This window comes from Lissotriton vulgaris, chromosome 4_1 (genome assembly GCF_964263255.1).
Source record: "Lissotriton vulgaris chromosome 4_1, aLisVul1.2, whole genome shotgun sequence".
NCBI lineage: Eukaryota > Metazoa > Chordata > Amphibia > Caudata > Salamandridae > Lissotriton > Lissotriton vulgaris.
The window spans coordinates 350,065,179-350,087,610 of NC_141691.1; the positions used below are offsets into that span (position 1 = coordinate 350,065,179).

Consider the following 22,432-nt stretch of genomic DNA (forward strand, 5'->3'; position numbering starts at 1 on the left):
TGTCCGTGGATTGCCCATACTTAACGTGCTGCGCCACACCTTACGTCTGCTTCAAGCAGGCGTAAGGTTGCGTCGCAGCAGCCTCTGAAAAGTGACTCTGTGAAATCTTGTAGATTTCACTGAATCACTTGTACGCGGCATATCCCAAAGGAATGCCCACCCTGCCTACATCAAAGCTGATGCAGGTTCAGTGTTGTGCAGGACCTCACAATGTGACGCTTCGGTGCGTGCCATCCTTCTGCCAGAGACAGTCTATCGTCTGCCAGAAGCATCAGAGTCTGGTAAGTACCTACTACACATGCAGGCAAAGTTTTCAATTACACCTCGACAGACATCACTGTAAAGGATACAGGTATATAAAATGACTGTTAATACATGAAAAAAACTAGTCAATGAGCCTGTCATATTGATAAACAACATACATGCAATGAAACTGAAAATGCCTAAAACTCTTACCATGTACATACTCTTTACAAACTCACAGCAGGGCTTCATGCACTAAACTCCAGTCACCAGTGTCAGTCATCTTGAAAGAACATTTCCACTCACTCTCAGGAAAGCTGAGTCACAGGCAGGCTGTTAGGGATGGCTGGGAAGCTGGGTGTTGGCACAGGCCTGATGGGAGTTGTAGTGATTGCAAACACTCCTCCTCCCACACAGCCCAACAAGCCCACATGGAACTATGCTCTCCTGACAGTGTGTGGAAATGTACTAGCAAAATGGATGACACTGGTGCATGCTGTCTGGAGCAGAGGTTTTGATGGGAGTTGCAGTTAATTCAAACAACAGGCACCATTGTCAGACATCTTGAATGTACACTTCCCCTCGTTGTCAGTACATCACTCGTTCGAAAAACTTTATTTCGGACATTACGGCCATAAAAGTGCATATGCATACAGTACATAAATTCGAAACGAGTACATGACAAAGGTTTGTTAAAAACAACACAACGATTTCCAATTGATCTGATTGTATCGGCCAATTGTGTAACAATTAAAACATCAATCAAGGGAATGTAAGAAGTGGTAAAAAAATGTGCGCCCCAGTAAAATTGCACAGCACGGCCCATCAGCAGTTGCAATGTTAAAAATTGATCTATAAACAAGGTTAAAAAACATGTAAATGATTTCTAAAACATGGTCTAGCAGAATTAGTAAAAAAAGGGAAATGTGCAGTATCATGACTTGGATGTGGACCTTCTACTGAATGACATTTTGCCAAGGAACTTGGCAACTGTGCAAGCGAGTAGAGGCCTAGAGGCAATTTTTGAAATGTGCAATGCTTCTTGGTGGCATCGAGTCCCAAGCAACCTGAAAATGGGGGCTAACCATTTGATTCTCGGGGAGTTGTACATGGGGCAAAAAATATGGCTAATTGACTCAACAGTGAAAGGGCAACCTGAGCAGCACTTCGGTGCCAAGCAGCTGCAAAGGAGCTCACAGGTAGGGAGCCAAATCTAAATTGGATATAAAGCTTCCAATCCTGGGGAATCGTGATGACCTCCCAATATTGTACATAGGCGCTAAGCAATTTGAAATCCATAAATTCTAATGTGAGAAGGCCCCCAGTCAGATGATTAGCGGTAGTCTGCGCCACCCAATTCTAATATTGAGTCTTAACCAGTTTTACATTGCTGGGCAATAATGTAGGATCCTTAACGTCCCAAGAGCTCCGAAGGCCAATCTTTGAGAACAGTGACCTAACCTTAATAAACCACCCAATTTTCCTAAAGCGGTCAAGTGTGCAAACTTCATCCAGAGCAGCAGCATATTGGGAAAGCTCAGGGGTTAATTTCATTTCCAGCCAGAAGAGCAGGGGACGGAGCCTCGCTTTATCCACAATTGAGGGTCTCCTCATGTCTGGGCTTAATGAAAGGAGGGGAATGCTCTTAGGAAGTGAGCATAAGGATCTCTGGAACTTGTTTGCGGTAAGAAGAAGATCTTACAGGTTTTCAACCCCCCAAAGTTCTGCTTCATGCAGTGCAGAACCCACTACCATATGGTCATACATCTGGAGTGGGGCTGCTACAGGTTTGGTCTGGGAGGCCCCTGTGCTCTTTAATCATGGCCCCTGTGGTCTGCTTCTGCTGAAGGATCTGTTTCATAATGTGATGCTTCCAGGCCATTTCCTTAGAGCGAGTTACACCCAGATAGTCAAAGGTAGCCACTCTCTCGTGGTGTATCCCCCCAATACCAATTCACCTTTAAACGATTTGTGGGGATTCAGCAGTAGGAGTTCAGGCTTTGAGGTGTTAACCTGCAAGCCTCTCATTCGACAGAAGGCCTCAAAGCGGTTTAGAAGCAGTGGCAGACCGCTCAGAGTCTTGGAAACTATTAGCGTCTCATACACAAACAAGAAGGTTGTTACCTTGACACCCCCCACAGAGGGGGATCAGCGGGAACTTCAGCTAAATATTGGACTTCTCCATTGATGAAGAGTGAGAAGAGAGTAGGAGCCAACCCGTAGCCCTGTCGAACTCCTCGGTTAACTCTGATTGGGTCTGTCATTTGCCCTTTGTTTCTCTAACGGTCCCTTGCGTAGTTGTTCTTGTGTAGGTGAATAACCAATGCAAGGATTTCAGAATGAAGGCCCAACTCCTGTAGAACGCACCATAATTTATGCCTAGCGATGAGGTTGAATGCCGACTTCAGGTTAATAAATGCTATACCCAGGCTTCCCTGCTCAATGGTCACACTTTTCCAGGCCAATAAAAGGAATCGAAAAACCTGATTGATGTTGCTGATTTTCCAGCCAAACCCTTCTTAAAGACCGGAATAACCTCAGCACACCTTCCACAAGGGCGGTATTGAAGCTCCTGCGGCAATTCCACTGGTTAGTGCCCAGATGTATCTAGACCAGAGGTCTTCAAACTTTTTTACTCTGAGCCCCCGTAAGCAAAATGCTTTGAGGTGGGGCCCCCCTCCAAAACTTTATGGCAAGGCTTGGGGGAGCGGGAGGAACGTGGCTGCATGCAGGGAGCAGGGCTTATGATATGATTTCAGGAATACTTTTTCTATAGCTTATGAACTGCACTAAATATGAGACTTATAAAACAGCAAATGCATCAAACAAAAACAGATATCCCAAACAAACTGCTCCCCATAATTGGGGTGTTGTGAAATCCTCACAATCTCTGACCACAATGCTACACTTGCTGCACTAATGATAACTGCAGTCCTGAGTAGCAGGCTATCTCCTCTGAATCTTTTACCTCTTCCCCACCATGACGGATCATCACCTCAGTCCTAATACTTGAAAGGAAAATAAGCTCTAATGCCCCTTTTTTAAAGGTAGACCGTCATAACTGTGATGCAGTGGGCCCCGCAAACCCCCCTGGACCCCAGTCCTGCTGCATCAGCTTCCTTAATGATAATCAGCAGTGGCCAGCTTCACTAATGAATGTCCCTTAAAAAAAACGACTTATATTGTCCCCTTCTTTGGGGTATCTCTCTGAAGAAGCTGTCTCTGGCAATTTGTAAACACAAAAATGAGTTCCCATAAAGTGCTCCCTATTCTGGGCCTTCTCTTTGACAATATCTATAATTCTTGCTCATTTCCTCTGTCTCCTAGACCATTGCTGTGAGCCCCCGGAGATCAGAGGATTAAAGCTCTGTATCTGAATGCAACCCTGCTGGCCTTCTACCTGCCACCCCATGGACTCAGCTTTCACAATGCCCATGAATGGTTAATACTGACTTTGAGATGACTCTGCCTGAAATCGTAGGTGTGGTGGTAGGGCAGAAAGTTAGAAAATAAACCAGCCTTCTTACCAGCCATTAATTGATTGGGTCACTTAAAACCAGGGCCACTGGAAGTATGAGTTTCTGCAGCAACAGCTTTTTCCACATATTTATCAGTTTACAGGATTTGCTACATAATCTGCTGATTTCAACAAAAAAACTTGACTCTAGCTGAAAAGGAACAAAGGTTGATTAAAGCAAAGTGTTCCGAAGCAGTGGAAGACCCTTTGCAAAGACTAATCTTGTAGTTGCTTACTGCTGTATTTGGGTGTTAAACGGGTACTAATGAGGGAAAATAATCTCCCTGACAGCGTTACCTTGCTTCGTAATTTACCTTTTCTTGTTGCATACATTAGTCAAACCTGCCAAATAATGTGGTCCTCTTCTGCTGAATATTTCCATTGGCTCTGCTTAAAGCTTCCTGGTGGCAAAGATTTATTCTTTTTGAGAAAATCTGGCGGTGGTTCCGCGTTTCAGACTAAGTAGAGCTGGGGGCCGCTCTTTTCAAGTTCTAGCGGCAAACTGGTGGAATTCTCTCCCTCTGCATATTCGAGTTATTGATAATCTTCTTCAGTTCAGACGGGCCATCAAGACCATTTTATTTGTCTAACCTCCTTGTTGCCTTTTATGGTTTTCCTGATTCTTTATGGTGTTGTGTTGTGCTGACCTTGTCAATGCGCCAGGACGCCCCTTTGCTGGGGCAGCTGTGCGCAGTACAAATAAAAATAACATAACAAACATAACATAATGTAAGGGTGTTATCAGCTGAGATCTGGAATAGTGGAGACACTTACAAAAATGTCTGCATTATATACAGTTTGATTACTTATTACTAAAAAGTATATTTTGTAAGAACTTATTTTATCTCAATCTCTGCATCATTTTGCAGCAGCTTAGCTTCGAGTTTGTAAATACTGTTTTAAAATAATGACTTGCATATTCACAGTGCTTTCTGCCACAAAGCTGGGACCACATAGCACTATAAACAGGGCCACTGGAGTTATTTGGCAGGAGAAGGCCAAATTATGCAGCATGCTGGACTAAATTCTGCAGCAAGCAAAGACAAATTATGCTGCATATTTTGTCATAGGTTTACTGCATTAGTTTGCAATGTTCACACTTATTAACACTGTCCTGGCCTTTATTGCCCCATAAAAGTACCACATTTACATCCACATATAGCAATAAGTAACTGAAAGGTGACAAGTCAACCTGTAGAAAGGGCCTTCCTCTGTGAGTGTTGCTGCCTTTTTAGTAACTTTTTAACTGTTTAAGTGAGAAACAAATCTTTATTTTAATCTTCCAATTATGCAGTAGATGATGGATTATGTGGCAAATGCGTGGAATCCATAACTTTACGCTATGAGTGCAGGGTGAAAGTGAAGGGTGAGAAGGAGGACTAAGTTGTCTGAATGCAGGGTGCATTCCCAGACACTTGAAGGAAATCAGCATGTTATTGACGTTGGCGTAGGGTTTCAGATATAAGTTAAACTATTGCTATTATGGCATTAATCAGTGATCGAGGGTGAAGGAAAAAAATACGCTCTGATCATGCAACAAACTGCCAGTCTTATGATTAGGATTGCCGGCTCTATATTTTGATTTTGCAGACGGTACAAAAATAGTCACCTAAAGACCTATTTTCAGCACTTATCTGTGTTTACACCGGACAGGAAATATAAATAGAAAGCACTTTTAACCCTACATAGTGTCAATATGAGGTTTTTTCAAGCTCTTTAAACAACACATGGCTGGCATTTTTTCTATTGGCAACCCTGCTTTATTCCTTTTAAGGTTGAGCCTTCGCAGCGCATGCGCTGCAAAGGAAAACGACCTCTTCCTAGCTCTTAGGCTTTTCAGCCAAGCACTTGCACGCGTTGCCATTGCCTTCAATAGCAAAGTAAGTAAACCTAAGTATCAATCCACCTCTATCTCTTAGTGACAGGACAAAGTAAGGACAAGAGTCACTATAGCATTACGTAACTTAATTTCTCTAAAATAAACTTTTACATAATCATCGGTGTGTCAACTGCGCCTGGGTGCGCCGGACCCCAGAGCAGCGGAACATTGCCCGGCGCACCTTCCCCCAGCACTGTTGACGCTCCCGTAGCCCGTACCTGGACCCAGGGCTGCCACCTGCTGCGAGGGTTGAGGGGAAGTGGCGCTGCACAAAGAAGATAAGTGCAGCCAACTCCACCGCCCCAAATAAGGCCCATGCCTGCACCACCTTGTGGGCTCCGCCTTCCGCAAGGAAGGCAGTTGCAGCTCTGGCAGCGGCGAGTCCTACTCTTTGGCATGGTTCTGGGCAGAGAAAGAGACGGGCGGGAAAGAAAAGTAAGTAAAGGAAATAGCAGGGAATAGAAAAAGAGTGAAAAAGTAGCTAAAATGTTTTTAAAAAGTAGACAAAAACCAAAAATATAGAATCAGGTAAATAGTCTGAATAATAATAGGTAAAAAAAAATAAAAAAAAGTTTCTAGAAAGTAAGGATTGCGGAGATAAAGGGAGGATTCAAAAACAGGCCCCAGAACCATGCAATAGAGTGAAAAACAAGATGGCCGTGCCCATTGCGACCACGTGCGCAAGTTCGCCCAATATTTTCTCCCCGAGCACGCAAAAAGCGGCGCGAACAAGTAAAAGCTTTACCGAACAGGAAATAGGTACAGCGAACGGACGCGAGCATGCATTGCGTGACCCGGAACAGGAAGAAAGCATTGCGAGCGGGCGGGACAAGTGAAAACAAGATGGCCACGCCCATGAGCGACCGCATGGGTAAGTTGGCGAGACATTTTTCAACGCGATCACACAGAAAATATCACGAAGGGGCGGGAAAAAACTTCTGTGTCTTCGCGATATTTCTGCGTGATCTTGGAGATTTTGGACATTTTCGCGACAGTTTGTGAAAGTGAATTTCGCAAATTCCACCCACCCCTAGTTATAGGCCCCTGGTGCAGACCAATGGATCAAGGCTAGTGGTTGACAATCCGTGATCACCGGTGCACGGTGCACGCCAAGCACCCAATCACCTGTCCTCACCTCCGTCAGCCCCCTACAGGAGATCACCAGCTGTTGTCCTCTCTGAACTAGCCGCTGACTCCTGCGGCTGGGTACAATCGTTTCCTCCGTAGCCGTCAGATAAGCTCGCAGGGTCACTGCTGACGGTACCATGCACCGCTGTGCCATCGCTCTCCCGGCCGTGCACGCCGAGCACCAATGCAGTTGATTTTGGCCTACGAAAGGGCACAAAGCTTCCCGAAGGTGCAGCACCTCGATTGCTAAAACGTGCAGCAAGTGTCTGCTAGTATTCAGCAGGATCTTTGGTCGACCTGTTGCGGAGCGCTGTACTATGCGTCCGCACTTGCTGCCATCTTGGCCACGCCCCAAATTACTTCTTATTTGACTATACTAATTCACCACTAATCCTTTATGGGTTCTGCAGTAGTGTAATACTCACCAAAAATGCGCTGCAACACCTTATCAAGGGTAGCAAGCACTATATAAATGGAAACCTTTTTCCTCTTCTAGCACTCCATTATCCTTCTCAATCAAAATAACAGACTAACATATCCACCACTAAAGTGAATTTCATATTTCACTTTTCTAATTCACCACTGAACCTTTATGGGTTCCAGTGTAGTGTGCTACTCACCGAAAAAACGCTTTGATGCCTCTTCAGGGTTAGTAAGCATTACGTAAATATAATTACAATACATTACACACATGGAAAAAGGATGATGCTGTATGCTTAAATAAACTAAAATGCTGCTTTGGATAGGACAGAGGCAACATTATGAATGTGGCTGAAATCTACATGAATAGAATAACATTTAAAATAATCTCGATGTCCCTTGGGTGAATGTGTTTTAATCGAAAGGCTGTAAAGATATATGCAATGGTTCCTAGATTTTATTGCACATTCATAAGTTAAAAGTCAGCTTAATTTTTTTCAGATACTGTATCATCGAATGATTTTGGTGAATTAACATACAATGATAAAAGTGTCACCATAGTGTTGCCTGCCTACTTTTTCAATTCTCTGACAATGTAAAACTTCTTCTGTTTTCTCTTTTCATAGGCTTTGGGTTGGCATTTATTGCATATCCGGAAGCTTTGACTACACTGCCAATTTCTCCTCTTTGGTCCATTCTTTTTTTCCTCATGCTTCTGACCTTGGGTTTTGATTCCCAATTTTCCAATGTTGGTAAGTGAAGCATTCTGACAATATCTTCCTGACAGTTGGCAGCTGTTGTTTCTGTCATTTTTGCTGTGAAAACATGCTTGTTTTATTTGAAATAGCCACTCAACTATGCCCTGATCATTACCTCCTTGACCCTCTCTTGCCACATTTATTCAGTAGCTGAGGCCCTTGTGCCTCCCTTCACAACTTCCACCAACGTATAAAAGCCCCCCCCTTCCTGTTCCTTTTGTGTATCATGACACTTGGGTATGCGTGGTGCGCTTGATCTAGCTCATTCTCCACCACTTTACTGCTGCGCGACGGTGCCAGCGGGACTGGGGGCTGCCCGGACCTGTCAAGCGGCCTCATAGTGTTCGACGGCCTCGGCGTTCTACAGCCCATCAATTACAGTAAGAAGCTTGCATGAGGGTAAGTACAGAGCCAACTCCTGCTATTGGTTCCACCTAACGGGAGAAGACTTGTGTGGCTTGCCTGCCTGCGGTGTGCCAGCCTTGAACGGGTAAGTTTCCGTTCTCTCCCTTGTCAGCCAGACACACTAGTGCAGTACCCCCCTTCGGCCCGCAGAAGGGGCCTGTGTTGGTTGTTGAGGAGATGGATGAATCCTCGGCAAACAGCAATGGTGCTTCCTATTAAGCTCTGACAGTGTTGTGCATGAGTTGCATTTCTAGTTTGTAGGGCTCTTCTCTATTGGTATCTGTTTTTCGGGTATCTTTTTGATTGGTTATGAATTTTAAGTGTTAAAATCAAAGGGTTCAGATTTCGTGGAGGGAAATTCTATCATATGGAATCTTTTTTAAGGCTATTTATGCAGGGCTTTTTTATGGGTTGAGTCACTCTATGTGTTAATGGGTTTCAAAGCTCTGCTAAACGAAGGAGTTCACAGTCTCAGTCTTCTGAGGAGGAGGGTGATTATCGGCAGGATGTGCCGGTGAAGGAGATGATGGATGGAGCGCTGAAACTTTTCAGAAACTCACCCCCAGTCACAGAACTGGGTTGAATCCATCATATTTTAGACCCAGCCATATGCAAATCAGTCTTCACCCTGTGCCTCATGGGAATAATCCAGCCCGAACTGCCAAGCCAGGTCTTCCCTGAACCAGAAAAAAGCATCTTAAGACCAGTTTTGGGATAACACCCCTCATCAGCCAGGCTAGCTTAAATCTAGTGGCAAAGTGAAAAATGGACCCATGCCTCGGCATACCCTGCCAACTATTTTTTAATTTTTTATTTATAGCATTTTCAAGGACATGCAATGTCAAACTTGTAAACATGCCGACCATAGTACAACAACATCCATCATCCAGTATATTGCAATTTAACAATGTCACCTTAAGATATCTCCTGACATAGTATAGCTAGTATTCACATTTAATCAACTTGGTATGTATTTAAATAGTCAACTAGGTATTTCCAGTAGTCTCTGAATTTGGAACCAGTGGGCAATTCCTCCTCATGTTTTCAGAGCGTCCGTGCAGTACGCCATATCTTGACTCCATTGCTTAATTTTAGGAACCATTTTGCTTCCCCAACACAAGGATATTCTGTGTTTAGCTAGTAGCAAGGCAATAACGCAAAATGTGTGCTTAGTAGCCCGTATACTTGGAACAATACCTAGCAAACAAGTACGAATATTGCACCAAAAGTTAAATTCCAACATGGCACTCAGCATCTCAACGATTTTTACCCAATACTCCTGTAATGCTGCACAATACCATGCTAAATGTATAAAATCTGCCATATCAGCTTTACAGCGTTGACACTTTGCATCTGTTCGCTGGCCATATTTATACAGCCTTGCTGGTGTATAATATGTTTGATGCAAGTACTTAAGGTATAACACACGTAGATTACCATTGGGCGTTAGCATACCAGTTAGCAAGCAAGCCACAGTCCACTCCTCCGTGAGCGGATAGTCTAGTAACCCATTCCATTTCCTTAAATCTTTATGTGTAGTGTTGGCTATATCTTCCTGCAATGTGGCATAAAGCCTAGAGACCATGGCCCACATGCATCAAGCATTTTTGGAGTCGCAAACGGTGCGATTCCTTAAAATCTGCCGTTTGCGATTCCAAAAGTGCTGTTTGGGATGCATCATGCTATTTTAGAAATCACAACTTTTTTGCGATTTCTAAAATTGCGATAGCATATAAGAAATCGCAATTTTGCGATTTCTTAAATGCTATGCATCATTTCCAAAATATGTGCGATTTTTCAAATTGGAAGTGCAAATTACCACGAAGTTCAACCTCGTGGTAATTTGCGAAATTGTTTAAAAATGCACAAAAATGTATTTTTTAAACTGTTAAGTTACAGACACACATGTCCTTAGGACATGTGTGTTTGTAACTTCTACTGAAAAGTACATTTCATGGGTGCAGGGGGGGGTCATTTAGACACCCCTCTCCACCCTTGAAATGGATTGATGAATTGCGATTTCAAATTGCGAATTCACAATTCCCATTCATTCCTATGGGAAGATGACCATCTTGACAATGGCCAGCCGATCAGCCAATGTTAAGGGTAATTGAATCCAACGTCCTATTTTGCCCTCCATGACACTAATTGCCCTGCCATAGTTTGTGCGAATCACTACTTCTGGATCCTGGTGATACCACACCCCACAACTACATCCATCACAATGCATGTGGTCAGGTATACATTACTAATGCAAATCTGAAATTACCAGAACAAAACAATTATTGCATAACCTGTACACATAATAATCACAACTGGGTAGTATGTGGAATTAGGAAGTGTCAGTTTCCCCCGCCCATGCCACACAGTATGACAAGACATACAACGCAAAGGCCGAATCAGCGGAGAATGCAGAAAGTCTATATCCAACTCCACTCGCTAGCTGACATCAATAGAGCATCAACAGTATGCTTAGTGGACTTTTCTTCCCCCGGTAACAATACATTCCTACCCGATACAAAGGGTTTGCTTCTAACACATCATGGTCCTAAGACACAACAACTACTGTCTACAGAGTTCCGTAAATACGACTCTCCGCCATTGGTGCACAGAAATTCAGTGTTCACGGTCGCCTCCTGGAACAGGCCAATATATGTGTTGTATATACATTACCCTCTTGCGTAGTCTATTTTGCCACACGTCATCTTCGAGGTGCAGTTCAGACACATGCCTGTCACTCATCTAAATTAGTCAGTGCGTGGAAGAAACAACGTGCTTGTCCGGTCGTAATACCTTGAGGCCAAACAACCACTCCTAGTTTAATGTAGATATGGTAGCAGGGGTGTTCAAACGGCGTTGTACGTTGCAATAGGTGATAAAAGACAAAAAGGAACCCCGCAATTCATATTAAGAAGAACACACATATCTAATATCCAAAGCCAATTCACTCTGACTCCTGCTGTCGTTCAGTCTGCTGTTGCTCTTTACGCTGCTGGCTATTTTCTTCAGGAAGTCCTGTGCCGCCTTTGGTGTCTGGAAGATAGTCCAACGGCCTTCCCAGGTTACCTTCAGCCTGGCTGGATATAGCATCGCATAGTCAACACTTAGGTCGCAAAGTTTCTGTTTTACAGGGTTGAAATCCTTTTGTGCTAGCTGGACTGACATGGTAAAGTCCGGGTAAATTGCTAACGTGGTTCCCTGGTCGGTGATTTGCTGCTTCTCTATCGCCATCCTCAATACTGCTTTTCGATCCCTATAATTGAGGACACGTGCGACAATAGCACTCGCAGTGGCGTCCGGCGGTGGTCGTGGAGCCAAGGACCTATGTGCACGCTCCACTATCAGGACCGATAAAAAGTTATTGGAGCCAAAGATTTCGTGAAGCATGTCCTCTACGTAGGTCTCCATCCGCCCAGTGTTTGTGGACATAGGGACTCCTGTAATTCTGATGTTATTACAGCGGGATCTGGCTTCCAAATCCTCTGCCTTATTTTTAATTACCTCCAGTATTTTTGCCATGTCTGCACACTTACTCGTTGTAGCATGTAATTCGTCCTCGACCGGAGTTATCTGATTCTCCGCTTCATCCAGACATTCACCCTGTCTATCCAATTTTGCCGGCATGTTGTCAAGTCGCTGAGCAAGGGAATCTAATTTCCCATTGATGTCTTGCAGGCTTTGCTGTATGGCTTGAAGGACATTTTACATTGCGTTACCTGTCACAGTCTCTGCTTCCAATTCAGTGTCAGAATGCGCAGTTGCCCCCTTGGTCTGTCGTTTTGATTCAAATGTCAATTTTGACTGCTGTCTCTCTGGCTTACCCATTTTTATATTTGTTGACACTGCTGATGGGTATATACAATGCTATATATTAGTGCAGTGTGCAGTTGGTATGTCGTGCCCCGGAGCAGCAACGGTCCAGCCCTGTCAGCTGTTAGTAATAATGGGAGGGAGTATTCAATACTTTATTATTGCAGGTCTGTTTGGCCGCTTCGTGGGTGCAGAGTTTCAAGCAACTACATTATATACGCTCCCACATATTGCCTGCACAGCACGTGTTCCGTTATCTTCTTTGCAATTATGCCAGACCGCCAGCCACTATATCTTTGCTGAGTAGGTGCATTTGGGATGGCCACTGCGATACATGTGGAGAAGTGTGGCTCACTGGTTAGAGGAGGCATACCCTGAAGCTGAGGTCAGACCCGGGACCAGGGTTCGATTCCCGACGCGGCAGGGTCCTGAACCCAATTGTCCACGGACTCGATAATTCTCGCTTCGGTGCCCACTCTAAGCACAAGTTCACACTATGCAGCTCTGGGCAACAAGCTTGCTTAATCTCCACAACGCCCCCCCCGCGGCGGGATGCCTGGCTTTCACCTTGGGGATGCCCAGCACGGGTGATCTCACAGGGAAAAACCAGGACGGGTTCCTAAGGCAAGCGCTGAGATGCCCAAGGGTACATCGAGCGCTATATAAGAACACACATACATACATACATACATACATACATTACATGCCATGAGCTTCACCATGCCGCATTTCAGAGTTCTATTGATCGCTGCACCATTCCCATCTTAGGAAAAGTCTGTGCATGTATAGCAGCATGCAGCACTATAGGTGATTTTCGCCAAATCTCATAATCAGTCTGCACTACCACAGCACAGCGCTGCTTGATTATTTTGCGCGGTAACACCGCAATCTGCGCCAGCGGTGAATGCTCACTTATACGGTTGGTGCTGTATAGCGAGGTTCACCGGCGATCAGCAGGCTAAGCAATATTTGAGAAGAGCACTGGAACTTACACGCAGTTAGAATCTTAGACGTTTATCAAAACGCATCCTTCGTAGGTCCTCCGTTTCTGCTGTCTGCCATTTTGTAGAAGTGTAATACACAGTTCACTGATTTTGCCCAAGGATGCCTTTGCCAACACATATAGAGCATTCCAGTGAAAGGCTTGGCCATCTGACTTTGTGGGGAGTTAATTTTAAGCACATTTTAGCGCATTGTAGTGCAGAATGTTGGACCGTTCTCGCACTGAGTCGCCGCGGTCTCAGGGTGCCGCCATCTTGCGCGCTCCGGACCTCACCAGTCGCCAAACTTTCAGAGACGGGTTTCTAGCTCCAGCAGCGAGTCACAGGTCATCCGTTGCATCATCTTGGGGACTAGTCGTTCCGATTAGCTTTGAAGACAGCAGAATTTCACTTGAAGTCCGCAATGAGGGTTGTATTGCCAGTAATTGAACATGACCGGCGGAGCCGCCTCACAGGCAGCTATCTCGCAGTGCACCCTCTAGCGCCCCCCTTCCTGCCAGGGCAAACAAAACCAGCACAAGGAGATGATGAATGGAGCGCTGAACCTTTTCAGAGGCTCAACCCCAGTCATAGATTTGGGTTGAATCCATCATCGTTCTTTAACTCACTTCACCACCTCAGTTTCGAACCAACCATATGCAAATAAACCTTGACCTTGTGCCTCATGGGAACAGTCCAGTCCAAACTGCCAAGCCAGGTATTCCCTGAACTGGAAACAAGCATCATGAGACTGGTTTTGGGGCAGTTCTTCTTAAAACCCAAATGACTGTTTTTCCTTGAATCACGTGAATCGTAAAATGGATGGTGGCCTTAAGAAGTCTTTCACTGCTTCTAATCTGGTTCTCAGGGCAGTGTCTTATGGAGCTCTGACTGCACAATCCTTAGTTAAGGAATTTGAGGCTTTGGCAGAAGCCATGCATGAAGGTTCTGACATGGCTTATGTCCTGATGCATATGGAGCAACAGGAAAAGTTCCTAGCAGGTATGTCTGTGGACGTGATCAAGGCAGCTTCCATGGCATCTTCCTCTACTGTCATGGCCAGATGGAACCTCTGGTTGTGGGATTGAAAGGCTGATCTGGCAGAAATATCTTCTTTCCTGAAACTGCATTTTGTGGATGGCAAGTAGTTTGGGAAGTGATTGGATTGTCTTATCCGAAAATCTTTTAAAGACAAGAAAAATATCTGGTCATATAGAGTATCTTCTAGTAAATCAACTAAGCCTCAGAATCAAATGGATTCCAGTAACACCACTGATTTCCCTCGTAAGGACACCTGCTCCTATTCATCCCATAGGAGGAGGTTTCAGCCAAGTAGAGGCAAGTAGCAGCATGTTTCTGCTAAGTATGGGCCTTCGAGTCAGCAATCCTGACTGTGGCAGTTCCTCAGATTCAGGGCCAGTATATGGAAGGGTATCAGCCTATCTGAATGAACCTTCCCCGTTGGATAATATTGCTGTTGTAGACAAGATGGTTATTGTAGACAGGACCAGACCATGCCACTGCATGTCTCATCTATAGCATAAAGAACTAGGATCCCATCACCCCCACGCTGGTGGAACTACATTGGATCCCCTTGCCTGCCTGCACTATCTTAAAAACCAGCATTTACAAAGCCATTGCAGCAAGCACCCTTTTTTATCTTGCAGACAAGCTGAAAATCTTTGGTAGTCCCCAGAACATCATCAGTCAGGAAATCATAATACTGCGGACTAAAAAGTGTAAAAAAAGAAAAACAAGACAACAGGCCTTTTATGGCTGTGCAAACAGGATCTTGAACAACAGACTCATTTCTCAGCAGGATACTCAAATGCTGCTCCAGTTTAGAAATTAACTGAAGGCATACCTCCTTAAACTCTATCTCACAATGCATTAACTGTTCACAACCTAATTAAATTCTATCACACATTGACGTTGTGCTTGTCTTAGACACTGTACAGCACACCACTGCCTTTTGGCTAGATTTGGTCTACAAGAATACCACATAAACCACATACATACTTAATGTTAGACCTGGCATCTTTTGGTGTGGTTTCCCCAGTCTTTTTGCCTCTGACCTCCTATTTTGTTTTACTGTGTGCTGCATTTTGTTTTTGCTGGTTTTAAGACTCTGGGCACTTTACCACTGCTGACATGTGCTAAAGGGCAAGTTCTCCCTGTCTAAAATGGAATGATATTTGGTTTCTCTGTTTGTACATAGTACAGTGCACCAGGTGTGCCCAGGGTCTGTAAGTCAAATGCTACTAGTAGACCTGCAGCACTGATTGTGCCACCCAGATGAGTAGCCCTGCAAGCATGTCTCAGGCCTACCACAGCAGTGTTTGTATGTGCAGTTTTAAGCTTTAATGTCGACCTGGCAAGTGTATGCACTTCCCAGGTCCAATCCTTCCCTTTTATTACTTGTAAGGCACCCCTAAGATAGGCCAGAGGTAGCCCCCTGGGCAGGGTGGAGGATATTTAAAAGGTAGGACATGTACTGTTATGTTTTACATGTTCTGGTAGTGAAATACTGCTAATTTTGTTTTCACTACTGCAAGGCCTATTTCTCCCATAGGTTAGCATAGGTTAGCATTGGAGCTGCCTCATAACATCTTACAAGCATATCTTCCAGTTAGGGGCTGATAGAAAATTGGAGTTTGGCGTCTCTGCTCTTTTAGTGAAGTTAGTTTTTAATTGCAGATCCGAATACGTTTTCAAATTGCATGTCTGAACATGCCACATTTAGAAAGTTGGTATTTTCTTACTTTAACCATATTGTGTTTCTGCCTGTCTCTGAGTACATGTGTGGGTCAGGATGACAGTAAGGCTGCTTGTGCATTCACTCTAGACAGTCACACAAAGGGAGCTGATGTGTGCCCTGAATATCCTTATGGCCCGTAATCAGGCTGATGGGCCATCCTGAGCTAGAGTGGTACGATGAGTTGACACTGACACCTAGATAGGACTAGGCCTGTCTTCACACAAAGAAGTCTCCACTCAGTGTAGTGTGTCTTGAGTCAAAGCAAGGAAGAGCAGGGGCATGTGCACAACAGAGACTTTTCTTTGAAGTGTGCCTACTTCAAAGGTTAAAATGGAGATAAATACTGAACCTGTGACACCATATACTCGGAAGACTTCTGGATTGAGGACATTCTGCCAGGAAGAAGAGCTGTGTTGCTGTCAGGAAGGACTGCCGCTTTTCAGTTTTCTTTGCATGACTTTTGGGCACCTCATCACCGAAGTCTGTGACGCACCGCTCCGACTCTGATGCAGCTCCTGCTTCGACACCGTGGAATCGACGCAGCGCAATATGACTTTTGATGGCTCATCAAAGCAGCGTCTCTGAGTGCTGATTTCTATATTGACACTGCAGTAAGAAACCGATGTTTCATTCCCACCACTGATGCATCACCTCACCTGTGCCACGCATCGCCCCTGGACGTGTACTGTTCACCAATTCTGCACCACCTTATGTAATCAACACATCCCTGTCTACAGCGATGCATCACTTCCTCTGCGCAACGTACTATCACGAGCATCACAGTTCCAATGAAATGTATAGCAGTACAGAACTGATGTATCACCTCCTTTTTCAATGCCTCACCCCCCCTGTGCCACGCATCGTCTTTGATTTCTAGTACATATGGGGTACCTTGTCCTGGTCAAGCGCAACTTTCAATTTTTAAGAACTACAACTTTATTTAATCTTTTGAAAATGGATATGTTGACATGTGTATGTTGTATTTTTGTCATTTTGATTAGATAAACATTGGCTATTTCTCTAAACTGGTGTGGAGTCCTTTTGTAGTATTTCCACTGTGTTACTATGTGTGCGTACAAATACTTCATACATTTCCTCTGGAGATAAGCCTGACTACTCTGTACCAAGCTACCAAGGGGTGAGCATGGGGTATTACTAGAGTTTAACCTATTTACCCTGACTAGAGTGAGTGTCCCTACTTGGACAGGGTACAAACCTCTGACAACTAGAGATCTAATTTCTAACATTGGTTGCAGAGTTGCGATAGGACTTGTATTTGTACATTACATACAGTGATTGGTGTACACTGCTTCCATATTACAGATCATTACATCTCAGCATACTATTTTAACTTTTCTCTGTTTTTGCACAATCATGTCTTAGTCTGGAGAACCATCTAGACCTGCTCAGGGGGTCCCACAGGGATCCCTAGGGCCCCCCAAAAAATGTTTGTTTTTTAGATAAAAAAAACAGAAAAAATGCACTTTGGGTGCATGGATCTGTCATTATAAAAATGAAAACGAAGCGCAGGCTCCTGTGCTTGTTTAAAAATTAGCTACCTGGGAGGGCCAAATCTCGGGGTCTAAAATATTATATTTGATGGGGGTACCGAGGGGCTCTGTAGCCCGGGGATCGCCATTCCACTGTGCTACAAAATAAATGGGTGCGGGAGCTAAACGCTCCGCCTAAGTCTCGGGGATTACCACCTTTCCGGGGCTTTTTATATTTTGGGAGGGGGGCCGCATGGTCTGCATTCTGGAGCAGTCGAAAGCCTTGGGGAACACCATCCCCCAGGAGAGGCTCCTACTGTGTATTGGGGTGTCCACCCCCGGGATAATGCTGTTTGGTTTGGCAGGGCGGAAGTTGAGGTTCCCGCTCTGTCATAGGAAACTTGAGGGCATAATAACAAGTGCCATTTAGCCGGAATTAAAAATGAAAAAGCCAAAAATGCAGTGAAAATTTTATCGCCCTATTTACTAGCAGACGCTAAGATGCATTAATGCATGTTAGCAGCCGGTTTGCTAAGGGCTCGCCTCATAACTCCAATGAGTTGCAATGTAGGTGTTTTCAGTGGCAAGGTAGGGGTTTCTATGAGAATATAAAAAGGAAGAGGGAGGTATGACAATAGCGTTTTATTTACAAGGCGGCTTGGATTTAAGGACTGATAGGAAAACTCTTGTTAATTGCGATTTATGTCGGATCCTAACATCTGTTCTGAAGTAGACTGAAGCATGTTTAATATGCGATGTGGCAGATTTACAAGTTCCTTGCGTCACTATTGCATCACTTTTAACATAGGAAAAGTGATGCGAAAGTGGTGCAAGGGGCTTGTAAATCTGCTACACAGTGTTATGTCTTAGTTTGCTTTCCTTTCTGTTATGTAGAGGATCCTGGGTAAATATAACTGTTTCTGTAAAGCCAGTACCATTCACCCCTACCCCAAACTGCTTACTGCCTGTTACCATAGTAACAGTTCATGGAATACTTAAGTGAGCACACAGGTTATAAATTCACCACACAATGTTGCTAATCCAAACAGTTACTGTGCTGGAGTTTTTACAATTTTCCATAGGAACCGTAAATCCCAGGTACAGACTTTGGTAAAGAGCTGGTAAAGAGTTAGCCTCAGTATTATACTTCAAGTTATAAACATCATTTCTATTTTAATTGTTAAATGTCTTGTAAGCATATGATTATCACACTAAATAATAGTGACATGTTGTCGGGAAAAGAAGATGTATATACTTTTTTAATTAACTTTTATTAAAACAACAATAAATAACTAGAAACGTAACTTTGAAATAACAATATAATAAATAACTAGAAACATAACTTTACCATAATATAATAAACAAAATGTTCGATAGACTCCAATAAAAGGAGGGTAGGTACTCTGCAAAACAAAAAAGAAAATAAGTGTTTAAAATTAGATTGATGTGGGCGTGGCTTCGAGGGCGAAGATGGCGGACGTGGCTCTGTAGAGCTCCCACAGGCCCGCTACTTATCCGCCTAAATTATCCTGGCCCCGAACCCTTCATTCCCAGTGCAGTGATTGCGGAGACTGCTGGAGACCGTGGGCGCCTTCCGGTGTGGTTTCTAGGGCCCCAGATAGTGCCTTGGGGCGACTGTTGGTGGCGGCGCCCGCCGGGCCTGCTCGCCGCGTGGTGAGCCGGGGCCTCAATTTTTGCCTGGCCCGCCTGCTGGTCCTGGGCGCCGGGCGACCTGCTTGCTGGTGGGCCCAATTGGCTGCTACTGGGCCGCCGGAGGAGGGACGACGGAATCTCCTGCCACTTGTGAACCCGGCGGAGCTGCTGGGGGCCGCGGGGCGGCGGCCCTGTGAGAGGACTCCGCGGACCCGGAGGCGGTTCGGATCCCCCCGGACTGCCGGGGACGGTGTGGTAGCGGAGCCGGCGGTGACTTGCCGGCGCGAGGAGGGGAGCGCCCCGCCCGGTCTGTGGACGGCGGTGGGCCCTGTGGTGAGGCCCCGAGGAATACTGGTCCGGCGGATTGGCTGTGCCCTGGGTTTCCGCCGATCCGGCGACGTGGACGGTGGCGCATCGGCGCCCTTCTCGCCCCCCTGACTCTGGGCCCGAGGTTGGTGGCTGCTACGTCCCGGAGGAGCAGCTTTGCCTGGTTGCCGCGGCCTCGGGGCCCGATTGTGCCTACGCAGCGGCGAGGTGCCCGGTGGCCTGTGGATGGCGGAAGTGGCTGGCGTGGACCGGCGGAGACCTGGGACGGTAGGGTACTGACCTGGCCGCTACTTTTGCTACTAGAGCCCGGTGTCCCATACGGTGTGCCTGCTTGTTGGAACTTGGCTTGGTGGTGGCAGGAGGGTGAGGCGCAGTGCCCGGCGGGACCCGGATGCCCCGATCTTGCCCCGAGTGGCGGTTAATATTGGTGTGTGGTGCCGAGAACCCCTCTTCGGGCGTGAGTCGACCCGCCGCAGCTGCCGAGATCATGACCAGAGGCGGGGGTGGCACGGGCACCACCAAACAAGGGCCCATTCATAAGTTCACTGGACCCGGAGGAGGCGCGGGGACGGCCGGGGGTGGCCAGAGTACTGGACCGGACAACGCGGCTCTGATGGCGGCCATCACGCAGTCCCGAGACATGTTGGATGCGAAGATTGGCGCGGTCGGTGCCGATGTAATGCTGCTGCGCAGGATCTCCGCAGCGCGGTCGCCCGCATCACAGAGACCGAGACCAGGGTCACAGAGGTGGAGGGAGACGTCGGCACCCTAAAAAAGAAGGTGGCCAAAATGGAGAGGATCCAGAAGGGCCTGGCGCTTCGCGTGGAGGACGCAGAGGGGCGAGTGCGAAGGAATAACCTGCGCTTTGTCGGCTTTCCAGAAGATTGCGAGAAGGGACCCATACTCACTGCTGTATACTGCCCGTCTCCGGGTTATTTTCAATTCCAAGACCCACTTCTTCGACTCTCCGGAGGACGTCTTCAGGTGGACGGATGAGACGGTCAGGATCCGAGCGAACGCCCAGCCGGGGCTGAGCTCTGGACCCTCGCGTAGTTCATCCCAGGAGAGGGGCGACCCCGCCGGTAAAGGGAAACTTCATCGGAAGTCCCGCTCACGACGGAGATCCTTGTCCCGAGACCCCCTTTTGGGGGACACACAGCCCGACACGGATCAATCTGGCAAAGAATCCTGATCGCCCTATAACTTTGGCTCTTGTTGATTGACTCTGGTCTATTGATGTACTCTATGGTGGACCGGACCTTGGTGGTGGAGCGGACATAGACTGGTGCAGTATGTACTTATGTCTTGGTGGGGCTTGGGGGCCCTCAGTGGGCAGGTACATCTCTGCTGCGCCCTCCATGTGAACCAGATACTTGTGGGATTGGGGTTTGGGGCACTGTTTGTGGGCTGCCTAATCCTCCCGGGGTTGGGGGCCGGTCCTGGGGGTGTGCCCTGTTGGTGGGGGGAATAGTTGGGATCCATTGGTATGGTGGGCTTTAGGCGCTCTGTTCTGAGCCTGAAGCTCCCCATGCCGCGACAGGTACCTCAATGTTTTATGAGGTATAGTGGTGGGGGGTGGGACTTGGGAGTTGGGTTGTTTGGGGGTCGGGGCTGGTTGCTGGGGGTAAGGGGGGTCGGGGTTGTTCTGAAAGGGGTGCACGTGATTCTTGCTATGTCTGCTTGTATGGTGTTGGAGACCTGGGCCGGGCCTTAGAGGTCGCAGAGACTTGTTCATCGAGTTAATGGTTGACACCCCAAGACCAGTACCTGCTAGTGACTCTATGCGGGTTTTGAGCTGGAATGTCCGGGGGATGTTGGACAAGATTAAGCGCGGGGCTGTGCTACGCTGGGGCAAAAGGGAATTGGCTGATGTGATGCTCCTTCAGGAAACGCATATGTTAGGTACTAAAGCATTGAGTTTACAGCGATTTGGCTTCCATCAGGTATTCCATGCAGGGTTTTCCAGGGGCTCGAGGGGGGTGGCCATTCTTGTCCACAGACGGCTGTCATATACTCACGAGCATCACTGGCTCGATCCCCAGGGTCGGTTTGTGTTTGTGAAGGGAAAGATTGGAGCAGAACCGGTAGTGTTTGGCAGTGTGTATGCCCCTCCCCCGCTGCAATGGTCCCTGGCGGAGAAACTATTTGACTTATGGACCGAGATCCCCCACTCCCTGGCAGTGATTGGAGGTGACTGGAATGATGTCGTGGGTGTGAGTCTGGACAGGCAGAGGATGCAGGGGGTCACGGCTGCGGACTTACCCACGCGGCTGAATGCAATGATTGATGGATTGGGATGGGTGGATGCATGGAGGCATCTGCATGCCAGGACGCGGGAATATACATATGTGTCAGCAGTGCATGGTTCCTTCTCGCGTTTGGACTGTGTGTTCATACCGGGGGCCTTCCTTGACAGGGTGAAAAGGGCTGCAATCCGGCCTCGAGGGCTGTCCGACCACTTCCCAGTAGCGGTACAGATTGACCTGTGCAAGGCACGCCAACCGTTTCGGTGGCAGATGTCTTCGTGGCACCTGCAGCGACCGGCCTACACCCAGCATATGCGCAGTGCAATCGCCCACTATTGGCAGGACAACCTCACGGAGGGGGTTGACGCGGTGACGGTATGGGAAGCCATGAAGCCCGCCTTGAGAAGCGTCGACATTGCTTGGTGTGCTTCTGCCCGCCGTACTCGACAGGAGAGCATTTTTGCAGCTGCAGAGCGGGTGGAGGTGCTGGAGACGCGTTGCCGGGGAGGGGGTGATGACAGGGCGCTGCGACTGCTTCTACAAGCAAAGCAATCCTACGCCTCTGTGTTGATGGACGAGGCTCGCCAAGCGTGGCTGGCTACGCGGAGCAGCCGAGTAACTGGCTGGAACCGGGTCTTGGGTATTTTGTAGAGCATACAGGAATCTGGGCAGGGACATCATTTTAAACAATGTCGCTCGCCCAGGGAGGGAGAGCGGGAGTCTACACCAGCCCTCTACGTCACGTCGGAGACGGACGAGGGGGGGAAGCAAGTTATTCATATAGCGCAACTTGGGGTCCGTTGAAATGTAGATCCCCA

The 22,432-nt window shown here is 46.7% G+C and overlaps 1 protein-coding gene across 1 annotated transcript in view; it reads left to right on the top strand.

The window, feature by feature from the left end:
- LOC147718738 (sodium- and chloride-dependent neutral and basic amino acid transporter B(0+)-like) overlaps nucleotides 1-22,432 on the top strand; it is a 1,096,946-nt gene that overhangs the window by 497,556 nt on the left and 576,958 nt on the right. Inside the window, exon 9 of the mRNA XM_086966772.1 lies at nucleotides 7,814-7,939. Within this exon, the coding sequence (XP_086822898.1) occupies nucleotides 7,814-7,939 (126 nt within the window). The remainder of the gene's footprint in view (nucleotides 1-7,813; nucleotides 7,940-22,432) is intronic.